We start from the raw sequence: 12,999 nt of genomic DNA on the forward strand, positions 1-12,999 counted from the left end.
CGACACCCACCACCATTATGAGTCCTGGTATTGGACTTAGTCCAAGAGCAGAAATATAGCAACAACACGCATCTAATACTGATATTTATCTCAGTATTTCTTACAGCTGTAAATACTGCCATTTCACAAACTAAAACATAATGTGGAAATACTGTTTAAATTCTTACTGGTGCTTTAATATCAAGTGTATGTGAATATGAAGTTACACTGAGATAAATCAAATGCTTCAACTGGAGCATTTTTTTCAGTTGACTTTCCATTAAATCAAGTCACAGTAATTTAGATTCTTAATTCGAAAGAAACTAAATTATTTAGGTTGGAAAACTTAATTAAATTACTTGCTACAAATTGAAGCAATTTATTTAAGTTGGTTCAACTATTTTCTTTTTACAGCGCAGAAGCACGAGAAGTCAAGAAGGACACACGATTGACAGCCATTTCCACAGTGACCCGTTTCAGACACAAGAGGAATTATTCCCCAAAGGAACACCTTAACTCTTCCAGAAAAGTTCCCTCCTGCGTCTTTCTGATGGTCAACATTCATAAAGAAAAAGAAAGAAAGAAAGAAAAACAGAAAAGGAAGTGAATGAAGATGTAAGGCACGCTGAGACAGGTGGCTTGTGGGAGAACAGACGAGTCCTGCCAATCAGTTTAGAGAGAGCGGGAGGAAGGAGAAGAGGACAGAGACAGAGTGGGCGGGTGGATGTGGAGGAAGGGAGAGGGCAGGAGAGATGGAGAAGCAGTAAATGGAGAGATGGAGCAGAGGGTTGAGTGATAGCTCGATGGAAGGAATAAAAACGGGGAACAGGGCAGGAGGTAGCAGAGACTTAGCATATAGCACAGTCAATGCAAAACAAACTAAACTCAGAGGTGTTTCTTTGTGGTCTTTGTGAAGACTCACTGATGCAGTGACACTGGTGATGAAGAAAGAATAGAATAAGGTCCTCCCGTGATTCTCTAAGTCCTTGTTCTGAAAAAGTACAGTACCAATGATTGCATTTCTGGGGAGCCTCTGAAGCCATCTAAAGCGAATGGAAATAAATTGAAAACTGAGTGTGTGTATGTGTGTGTGGGTAAAGAAGAGGGAGGAGTAGAGACACCCTGCTCTGCACGGGTGAGTGACAGGCATGAATATTTAATGCCTCTCGCCGTTGCCGAGGTGACGGATATCAGCACGTCAGTCTTGCTTCGGATCCATTCACAGCTGCTGTGTTATTGGCACAATTAGATAGGGATAAGGCTCTGATTAATTGAACCAGGCTCTCCAATTAATCCCTCCACAGCAGCACAGGTCACTTATCTGGATCACAGTGTGCTCCTTTCCTCTGAGTGATTACGAGCTGAAATACTAATGGCAGCCATGCACACTCACACCTAAAGTCACTCTGACTGGCCGATGGAAGACTCATGGGAATTTGTCTGCGCATACAGAGTGCAATCCGCAGACTCATGAATTATGCAACCTGAAATCACAAAAAGCTGGGAAGGTATGGAAAATTCATATTTCACTGCAAACTGTATGAAGTTATTTCTTGTTTTGTCTGGTCTACATCATATAGTGTGCGTCTATATCTGCATTTCAGGACTGACAAATGGCACATAAAAGTTTGGGAGAAGGACAATTTATGAAGAAAGAATTTAATAATCTCACTTCAAACAGGTGATTTAACAGAAGAAGCAGCAAATAAAGAAGGTTGAACATTTGAGAAGCAAAGATGAGCTGTGTGTCAAAATCATTAAACTGTATGAAAACATGTTTCTCAAAGAAAGATCTCCACGTTTCTCACATACAGCCCCTCCCTGAGCCACCACCTTGATACAGGGGAGGGGTTTGCCTGCACTCCAAGGAGCTATGTTGTCGGGGGCTTCATGTCACCCAAGGCAAATAGGTCTCTAGGACGTGGATCTGGAGCCAAGCCTGGAGGTGGGGCACAGAGGTGAGTGTCTAGTGGCGGATCTGATATCGATGGGACCTGGCCAGGCTCAGCCATAAAAGGGGGACATGCCCCTCTGTGGGCTCACCACCTGTGGGAGGGGCTGCAGAGGCTCGGCTGTGGCCAAAGACATGGACCCTGGCAGTCCGATCCTCGGCTTCAGAATCAAACCTACGGGATGTGGAGCCAAAAAGCAAAGCTCTTGATTAACAGATGTCCATGTCCCTACCCTCATCTGTGGTCGTGAGCTGTGGGTAGTTTCTCAGCCTCAACGAATGTCAATGTTCCATCAAAACAAGTCAGAAGCATAAAGTTTTAATGTCAGAAAGTTATGTAATGTTGCTTCAACGCAGAAAAGTTCTGAGATTTTACAGCAACACATGTTGCCTGCAAGACCACATCTTTCAAGTCCATGCATTTTTCTACAAGGCAATGCAAAACCCGATTATGCACACATTACAGCAGCATGGCTGAGGAAGAAGAGAGTACTGAACTGGCCTTGCTGCAGTCCTAACCTGACCTCAGTCACTGGAGTACACAGGAGAATTTTAAAAGGAAAAATGCAATGCTGATGACTCCATACCGTTGCACATGTTAGGACTTGTTTATGGGGAAAATGGGACAAAACTCACACCAGAGGCTCTTCACTACTCAGTATTCTCAGTGCTAAACTGTCTTTTTAGTGGTGTGAGAAGGAATAGCAACATAACAGCTTTACTGTCCAGTGTTTTTAGGAAATTAGCTGCAAGCCTGAAAACAACAATGGATGTGGTTCAATCAAATCCTATAATACAATTCACCCCAAATTTGGTTTATTTATCCTAATTTACCTTTTTTATTCCATCCCATATTTTTCTGTTTTGGGTAAAAATAGTCTTAAAAGCAATCAGCAATATTATTGTATTCTCATACCTGCTGCAAACTACACTCTGCTTCCATAAAGAGCTGATGTGTCACAGTTCAGGTAGATTAAACACGACGTTTGCATATACAGTACATGGTCTAATAACTGACCTGTCGAATCTGGGTAGATGGCCTCTGGTTTTCACAAGGCCCAGCTTCATTTCTGCTGATTTTCTGAGTGGTGTTATAAATCACCAGCTGTGTGACATTTTCTGTGTGGAACTGCTTTTTGATGCAGAGTTTAAAAAAAGCTGAAGAACAGTACCCTCTCCTGGCCCGAAGAGTGAGATGAGATTTTACTCCCAACAGCAGCAGATGTATGACGTATCTGCGCTTGCAGCAGCAACACACAAAAACCCGAAGACAAAAAGTAGTCAAGTTAAACAGAACTTACATACTGTTTGTCCAAGCAAGGGAGGACAAAGAGAGCCAGCGCAATGAGCTCCCTCCTCTTCCTTAACATCTAAATCTTATTCTTGTTTAACAGCAGTTTAACAGTAAAGCTGCCAAGTGGTGAAATACAATACCTCTAAAACATTTCCAGCTACACATATGTCAGATTTACACTGGCACTTTTATGCCCAATTCAATAAACAAACACATGAGGCAGTAACTTGAGTTTATACACAACTATTCAGGAGGAGCATAAAGATCAACCCTGAAGCACTTTAAACTTACTGTCTTTAATGTTTTATTAATGAAGAACCAATTAGCATAGTTGTAGACTTTTTAAAACACAGATGCAACACTGATGAGAGATGCTTTTGACTTTCAATTAGTGGGCCACATCAGTTCTTGTAAAGACAAATATAAAGTGTGCAAATTAAGTCAAAAAAGGAAAGAGACTTTTTAGTCAGCAAACCAACATCCATCGATAGGAAGGGGGAAAGCCGATTTCAGGCCATCACAGGCCCAAACAATGAAATAAATCTAAAATCTGATGCAGGTAAAGTCAGACATTAGTTACCTTTTATTTAACATCATAAGGGATTTCATAATTTATTATTTTCTTAACATTTTTTTTAGCTTGCGTGATATTTTTAACTCTTCACGCCTAGTTTTGCAAATTTACAAATAACTGTTTCTTGTCTTTTTAAATTTTTTTTTTGTTTTTGTTGTACTGATTTAATTAACTTTTTTCATTTGTTGACCGTAATTTACTAATGTATTTTTATATAATTTATGTATTATCTATTTTCATGTATTCACCATCTAGTTTCTAAACATACACAGTTCAAGAATAAAACCAGAAGACCGTCAATTAAACAATGTTTGCATAAACTCGGATCACTATAAGTTCAGTTTTTAAGATCCTATGCAGTTCTTGGTGAACGTTGAGCTCTCTTTCCTGTCCTGCACCAACCCGTCGAGGCAGATGGCCACTCTCCCTGAGCCGGTTCTGCCGGATGTTCTTCCTTACTGTTAAAAAGGAGTTTTTTCCTTTCCACTGTCGCCCACCACCTCCTGCATGCTCAGGATGGGAGACTGAATTAAAGTCAAGATTCAATGCAATCCATTGGTTTCCATAGCCAGACTATAATTTACTATGAACTGGCTTGTATGAAAATGATTGGATGACAATGGATTGGCTCAAATTGATTTTATCTATAAAGTGCCAACGTTCTTGTGAATCGGTGCTACACAAGTAAAGTTGTAATGAATTTAATTTAATTTTAGGCCAGGTAGGTGTCCTTTCCTTAAAAAAAAATCTAATTAATAGCTCTCATATGAACCTGTGTATGAAACTTTTGTATCAGCTTTTATCATGGTCACGTAAAGAAAGTTAGAACATAAAAGGAAACAGGAATAATTGCAAATGCGAAGTGTATATATAAATATACACTAGTGAAAAGTGCAGTCACGTTTTAGTTCATCAGCTCATTGTAAACACGAGTGTTATGCTTTCAAGCAGTGTCATTCTTAGTCGCAATAATTCAGTGGGTTTTGTCACCATACAGTGTGCACACTTCGGACATGATGCTGCAGCCAGGACCGTCAGATGCCCGTCACACAGCAAGGCTCGCAGTGAACCTACAGTATATATCTGTCTTCACATATTTCACACATAGAGAAGATGGGGGTTTTTTAACTGTTCAAAAATTCAGATGAACTAATTAGAGGCAGATCAGTGCTGTGTCAACGTGTGCTGATAGAAACCAACAGGCAGAACTGCGCAAACTCAGCTTTGCTGTATGTGATGTGATGTTTTTTTAAAACTTTTCTTAAAACCCATTTTTATTCTTTGGCTTTCAGCCCAGCGTGAGACTCTCTTTCTGTTTTAGTGTGCTGTGGTTTGTTTTATTTATTGGTTTTATTATTTATTTATTATATTATTTATTTAATTGTTAATTGTTGTATTTTCTGTTTTGCTTTGTCCATTAAGTACAGCACTTTGTTTCAGCTGTGCTTGTTATAAGGGCTTTATAAATAAAGCTGAGCTGAGCTGAGTTGAGTTGAGCATTTCACCATGCAATCTTACACAACCTCTGTGACTCCAGGTCAGAGTTTTATAAGCAATCAGCTTAAACTCTTCATTTCATGCTAAACAGAGGAAGTTAGAACCAAAGATGGGGACTAGAATCTGGGACTTGAACTCAAGTAGCACATAAATTGCATTTCTGGTGACTTGAGACTCGACATGGACTCAAAAGAATTGTGGTCCGAAACTCATGAACAATCTTTTTTTTTTCATGATCTTCTCTCTCTCTGATCTCCTGTCTGCTGTTATTCAGTACAAATCGGACGAGGAATCAGACCCACTGTAAACACCATGATATTAAACTGGGATCAAACACTGTAAACAGTGCAGTTTTACTGGGTCTGTTTATTAGAAAAGTACAGCTGTTGCTGATTTAGGAATGTATATTTATTGGACCTGCAAGTACTTGATCTTAATTAATTGAAATATTGAGTAAATAATGAATATTTTCTGTACCCATCTCACACAGTTATTTCAAGCCCTGTTAATACTGAAATTTATCTTAAGTACTATTGCAGGGATCACTAACAGTGGACCTCTGGAGCCACAGTCATGCAGATTTTATATGTTTACCAGCTGCTATACACCCGAGTCCAATTATTAATGGGTCATTAAGAGGCTTGTGCAGAACTTGACAACAAGCTATCATGTGAATCAGGTATGTTGCAGCAGGGAAACATCTAAAAGCCTGCAGGACAGATGTGATCCAGCACTAAAGTGCAGCATATTGACCCTCCTCATTCAGGAAATGAATGCTATGAACTGCAGTATTAGTTTTTTAAATGTCTCTGTGGGTCTAAATGGATTTTGGCCCACATTAAAAACTCTTGGATAAGTTATATTTTAAGCATATTTACTAATCTGAACAAATTTCCAAGTTCATCTTCAGGTTTTCCAAATTCAGAAAAGCAAAGAAAACATCCAGAGGAGAGGGACAGAGCATCAGTGCTGTTACTAAACGCTGGTAGTGAGTAGCGATTTTAAATTCCTTGGATTATAACTCATCTTAAGCAGACCAGACAACAAGCGTCACTTGACAGATTACTCAATACAACCAAGTAACTTGCAACTTGACTTGGACTTGAGGTCAAAGACTTGAGACTTGACTTGGATCTGTTTATAAAATTCTGACTTTCATCTGTTACATTTGAGTTGGTAATAGAAAACTTAAGAAGGTAAAACTAAGGTACTTATACTGATGACTGATGTAGTTTTGTCCCAAAATTGGTCATATTATACAGCCTATGTTTAACCAATAACAACACAGCAAGCAAAAGAACCAGACAGCTTCCTACTGAATCAAAATTTCCTTTATAAACCACCTCCCAAAAGTCAGACAGTCTGGATACATTCTCCCTCTCTGACCTCCTTTTTAATAGTCATTATCAGAAAACGAGGGCCTTTTAAATAGCACAAAGACTTTGCAAAAGTATTTCATGACTGGCCATACTGAGAGCACCCATAAAAGTAAAAGTAAGACATGTAACAGACACTATAACTAAAGCAGGAGAAAAACTTTTGAAGTATTTCATCCAGTCTTGAAACATCTTGCCAATCTTAGTCCATATTTTTGCATATTTAGGGACAGAGCTGTTATATTAAGTACTTTCAAGCATAAAAAGTAGTATAGTATATACCCAGTGTATGTGGTCATGGCCGTACCTACAATTAAGGACACCAATAGTAGGATGGACCTCAGTGTTTTTCTGTTGTATACGTAATAAAATTATAAAATAAATGTTTTTAAGCTACACGATTATCTAAGAAAAGTGTCTGAGAATCAGTAGTGATCCCTTCTTTACCAGCTATTTATATTCTAGAACTGATTCTCATACTAAATTTCATCCTCGTATTATTAATTATCATTAACATGAACACATTAGGGAGTAACCTAAATATCCTAAACTACTTCTTCCAGCTGCCAGTCATATGTAAAAGAAGCATACATCCCATAGTGCCGTTCAGTGATCACTCAGTGCAACATAGTCATGTGTAGAGATATTTCAGCTCCACAAACAACGCTGTCTGATCTGTGGGAAGACCACAATGGGTCATTAAGAGGCTAAGAATCAGCCACAACACAAAGGGGAGTGGAGGAAAAGTTGCTGCTAGGGCAGAGAAAGATGTCACTCTAAGTCCTTTGGTGCTGCATGCAGGTACCTTCAGGTATTGTCAGGCACTATCCAGTTACAGAGAGAGCAAATGTGGAGCTACTGGAAATGTGCCGCACTGTAGCTGAACTTCAGGAAAAGGATCATGGGCTCAGGTTTTTGTGTTGATGTTTCAAGCAACCAGAGTTCTCCCCATTCCAAAAACTAAAGGACTCTGTTTTGCTTGAATGTACAATAATAAATATAGTTATGAGATAAGTAAATGCTACAATGAATAGCTGCATGAGTTCAGCTTGGAGTGATATGTCTCTGAGATCAGCTCACATCAATTCAACAAGCATAGATTTAGTCAGGTAAGGTTTCATCATTAGATAGACCAGGTTTCATTCAAATAGTCAGAACTTGGAATAAAGACAGTCATTGTGGGCTTTTACAAGGGAGGCTGTAGCTCAGGATCGATTCCAGGCTTCCACTGACTACATGCCGAAGTGTCCTTGGGCAAGACACTTAACTCCACGTTGCCTCCCGATGTGCCTATCGGGGTGTGAATGTGTGTGTGAATGGGTGAATGTAATAAGCAGTGTAAAGCACTTTGAGTGGTCAAACTGACTGGAAAAGTGCTATATAAGTACAAGTTCATTTACCATTTAAAGAAAAAATGGAAATTTTTCAGTAGTTCAGACAAATAATAACATCAGTCTCATTTGTCTTTACTGATGGTTAATTGAATATTTATAAATGTGGGATAGAAAGAATAGTTTTGTTATTCCAGTGGTATCTATACATTCAATTTAACATAAAAAACAGAACATTATCATTTTGATTATAGTCTTATGATACTATGTGTGTACTACTGAATGAATAATATTTTCTTTATATTTGTGTACTTTTACAAATAAACATGAAGACAAACGTTGAGGAAAATTACAGCTTTACTATAAATGTTTTTTAACAGAGACGGGATCAGACAGGAAGTGTAGGGGGAAGAAGAGAGCACAAGGACAGGGACAGAATAGATGAAGAAAAGGGATGAGGACACAAAACAAGGAGTGGTTTGTGTGAAAGATAACTTGCTTCCATTTTAAATAAATTTGGGTCTCTTGAGATGTATGGGAGGTAATGGGTGGTGGATCTGAGTATTACTAAAACCCTTGGTACGACCCATATGTGGTAGGCTAATTTCAATGTTCTTAGGCCAATCCTTTATTCCCTTTGATACATACAATCTCGGTTATTAAACCATTATTTGTTTTGGCTCACATTTATTGAAAAGAATCAAATATACTTGTATACTTTTATAAATTGCAGGTAGTTTCTGCACCAGTTCAAGGATGAAAACATTTTTGTGACAGCATTTATGTCTAAATTTTCAAAAACCAGTATAAGAATTGGTGTATTCTTGGGGTGTGCAGCACTTTACCTCTTCCTGGTCCAACATGTAGAACTGATTTCCAGAGCTCACGCGAAGGCGGGGGTTCCAGCGGTCTTGGGGTGGACGGTCGGGCAGGGGACGGTCGTAGATGGGACGCTCGTGCAAGGAGCGGTTGTAGGAAGGACGGTCGTAGGAGGGACGGTCGTAGGCGGGACGATCGTAGGAGGGACGGTCGAAGGAGGGACGGTCGTGAGAGGGACGGTCGTAGGAAGGAGCGTGGAAGGAGTGGGCGTGGGTGCGATGATGGTGATGATGATAGGAGGGGGGGATGGCACACCTTGCATCTGGAGAGGAGATAGGGAGGAGAGGTGGTGAGGGTAGGAGGGGGGTGCAGTAGGGAGAAAAAAAGGAGGGAGGACAAGGTCAGTTAGGATCATTGTTAAAAGGGTTGTGATGCTGCACATTTCTGTCTTCATAACATCGGTGCAAGCTGTAGCTGGTGAGTTCACCAGACATCTGTTCATATGAATTAAAGCTTGCAGGAAAAATACCTCATGGGGTGAAGAATAACAACAACATAACAAACACTTGGAAGGCAAGAAACCCAAAGAGCAAGACAAGGACAAAATATAATAGGACTTAAATTAAATCAGACGTGGATGTAATGACTGATTCTTTGTTCAAATAAAAGCCAAAGTAATGAAACAGTTAGCTTAGCTTTAACAAGCTCCATCGAAAGGAATGATAGACTGGAACATAAGCAAACATGAAAAGCACATAGATGCACTATTAGCATCCTTTGCTCTAATTGTGTATGAAATTAACCAATAAACCAAGCTGTATCAATATTTGAATTAAATGTCTAATTCCCTTTTTTTCCTCTTTTTTTAAAAAACCTTAATTTCATTCACACGAACGGAACAAAAGCATAAAAAGTATCTGAAAACATTTCAAAGAGAGAGAAAAAAAACAAAGGACTACTGCTCCCATTACTCAAGTTAATCATTCTTTTATTTATTTGTAGAATGTGATTGTGGATTTAATAATCCATTTCCTCTGTTAGTTTTATGGTCATGGCTAAAAATGATGATTGTCTAATTGAAGAAGTCCCAGTTCTGACTTGCCACTATTAGCTAGTCATCTGTTCCTTGGCCTGCGGCTGTCCTGTCCACCAAAATTAGCAGAAATCTGTTCTGAGATGTCCTGCTGACAGACAGACACAGAAGCTGAACCACAATCTTCTCAATGGGGGAACAAATTTTCGTTGATGTAATCTTTGATTCAAAGTATCATATAAAAAGAGAAAGAAAAGAGATGATATTTGAGGATCTCTGACTGTGCTTCAGATAATTAGAGGAATTGATCACACAGTACTGAAGACCAACATTTCGATCTTGTCTGGCTCCTGCTGGCTTGAACTAAAAAGCTGCATGACTGTTGGCAAATAAAGGATTTTGTCTTCTTTGTAAACAGGGAAAAAATACTCTCTGTCCAAGATTGTGTCCTCACTTATCCTCACTTTGCATTCTGCATCTGGAAGGCCATTCTTGATGGATCTGTAGCTCTAACACTGACCTCACATATCCTCTCCCTCTTTATTTATTCTCTTAGTTTAAGTTTTTTTCATTTTTCTTTCTATTCTATGAAGCAAAAGGCAGCATTTCCAGATTATGTAACGAAACACTTTATAGTTTTCAGCCTCAGATACAGAAAGCAAACATCTTGTGAAGCTTTACTCTTCTATATGTCACTCATCCTGCTCCAGGCTGAAATTCCATAACTAACCTTTGTTTCTAATTCCAAGTAAAAACCACTTTCAACTGCCTAAACTTGGCAATATAAAGGAATATTATTTCATATAAGGGAAATTATCAGCCCAGCGCCTCCATCGTATCTTCCCATTTCAAGTGGCTTGAAGTGTTCAATGAGTTACGAACTAAATCCAGAAATAACCCTTTAGTAAAAAAAAGGCTGCTGCAGTGTGTGAGTCAGGCAAAGCAACATCTCCCCTGCGGCTTGCACCTCATGCACCAACGAAAAGCCAAATTCACACTTACAACATCTGGAGGCTGTACTACAAGACTGGGATGCACACACACTTTCACACTCACATAGAGTCAAAGACAAGAGGAGTGAAAACTACTGTTTATTTCACCCAGTACACACATAACCCAGAGTGGCACTTTATGCCCTGGCAGTGACCTTCTGTGCACATCATTTTTCAGTGTGATTTTTTTTTTTTACACATCCAAGCTTTTCATAATAACAGATCATGGAGGAGACAGACTAACACTCAGCACTCTCCTCGTGAATATAAAAGGAAGGAAAAGCAGACGACCCACAGCACAACACAACATGCACAGCATGTCACAACTGATTATATTCCTGCATCATTATTTTACACCCCCCCACCCCCCACCCCCACACCTCCATATTTTACTGCAGCGCTTCCACATCGGAAAAACTGGAAAAGAAAACAACAGGCAATCATCTAATTGTGGCAAAATAATAACTCAGATGATCTTTCAGGTTCTTGGATTAATTATGAATCAGGCTGCTAAAATATTGATTAGCTCCTAAACAAGTGGAGCTAATTAATATGGGCGAATCAAGAAATGAAAGGAGATGAATCATAGAGAGTGGTCACATAGTTGTCATCTTTCCTTGGAGAGAAAAAACGTCTTCCTTAAGAGCACTTCAATCACACTTGACAGATGTGTTGGAATATAATTTGAACTCTCTCTGATATGAAAGCAACCCAGCGCCAATGTTTTTGTCCAGTCCTGTAAAACTGTACATGTACATGTTAACATTCTTGTAAGCCAATTTAAAAAAAAAAAAAAGGGAGTTTGAATCATGATAGTGGACAGTAGCTTGAGGTCAGGAATATAGTCCAGTGCAATTATGCTGAATTTAAGGGTCACAACAACAGCCAGTTTGAAAAATATAAACAGTGTAAAGAAAGAAAGAAAACAGAAAAGGGAGTTTGAGTAAGAAATAAGCTCATCTGTAGATTCTTTTATTTCTGTTATGACATGACTTAATTCTGACTATTTACACAGCATGTTGACATGTTAAATTGTGTTGGTTTGTTTTTTAAATTAACTTGATGTATGGAGATTTTTTTTATATATTGAAGCCACCTCCCAACACTTGGTCAGGAGGTCACTCCATCAGTTCTGAACAAACAAATTATCCTCAGAGCGTTATTTCTGGACTTCTACCTCTGGTACTCTAGTAGTGCTGTGACATGTCACATGGCACCATAAAAATGTTGGAGAAGCTTTCTGAAATAACACTTTTATTTCTAACTTAAACCAAGAACTTTAAATGCCTCTCCTTCACTGGTTTTTTTTAATCCATTAACCTTTAACCCTTTTAACCCTTTTATATCTGACACAGCTTATGAGACCTATTGCATCAACATATGGTGAAAACTTTGCTCAAAACCCTGCTGTTTATAACCTGATTATTGTCTTCCTGGTGGTGGATATCTTTTGCACTATAATAATTGGGACACATTACGAAAAAAGTTGTAATTTTACTAGAATAAAGTCGTAATTTTATGAGTAGTATTTTAGCCACTTCCTTAAGAAGAGGATTGTTGTATAAGTGAGGGTGGTAGATCATTTCATAAAGTTGTACTTCAGCACAGGTTTAACAAACGAGAAGCTACTTAATCTTCCGGCGCATCAACACCACATTATCATTAGTATCAGGAATTTGAAAGAATCTATAAGAAAATAAATCCATTCTGCAAAACAGGCGGACTTGAAGGAAATCTTTGCTTTGCTGAAGGGGGAAACGGCTGGAACTGGTACAATTACGACTTTATTCTTGTAATAATACAACTTTTTTTCTAGAAATATTACAACGTTGTTCTAGTAATACTCTGACTATATTCTCGAAATATTACATCTTTATTCTTATTATATTACATCTTTATTCTTGTAATATTACATTTTTTTCTAGTAATATTCAGACTTTTTTCTTGTAAAATTACAAGTTTATTCTCATAATATTGCGACTTTGTTCTCAAAGCGTGTAAAAAATATTTTTCTAAATGTGGCCCTATTACTCTGTTATATAAATCTTACTTAGGTGCTTTTTTTAACATTTTGTTAAAGGTTTCATATTATGCAAAATTCACTTTCTAGCCTGTGTATGACGCCCAAAGATGAGACTTGCTTGCTCCACTTT

General features: G+C 38.5%; 1 protein-coding gene across 9 annotated transcripts in view; it reads right to left on the bottom strand.

The window, feature by feature from the left end:
• Positions 1-12,999, bottom strand: part of syngap1b (synaptic Ras GTPase activating protein 1b) — a 207,054-nt gene that overhangs the window by 146,918 nt on the left and 47,137 nt on the right. For all 9 annotated transcript variants that reach the window (XR_006010703.1, XM_041987630.1, XM_041987629.1 and 6 more), the window contains exon 2: positions 8,848-9,143. Coding sequence is in view for 7 of the 9 variants with exons in the window: in XM_041987630.1 (XP_041843564.1) it covers positions 8,848-9,143 (296 nt within the window). In the remaining 2 variants the exon portion in view is untranslated. The remainder of the gene's footprint in view (positions 1-8,847; positions 9,144-12,999) is intronic.

This window comes from Melanotaenia boesemani, chromosome 6 (assembly GCF_017639745.1).
Source record: "Melanotaenia boesemani isolate fMelBoe1 chromosome 6, fMelBoe1.pri, whole genome shotgun sequence".
Taxonomy (NCBI): Eukaryota; Metazoa; Chordata; class Actinopteri; order Atheriniformes; family Melanotaeniidae; genus Melanotaenia; species Melanotaenia boesemani.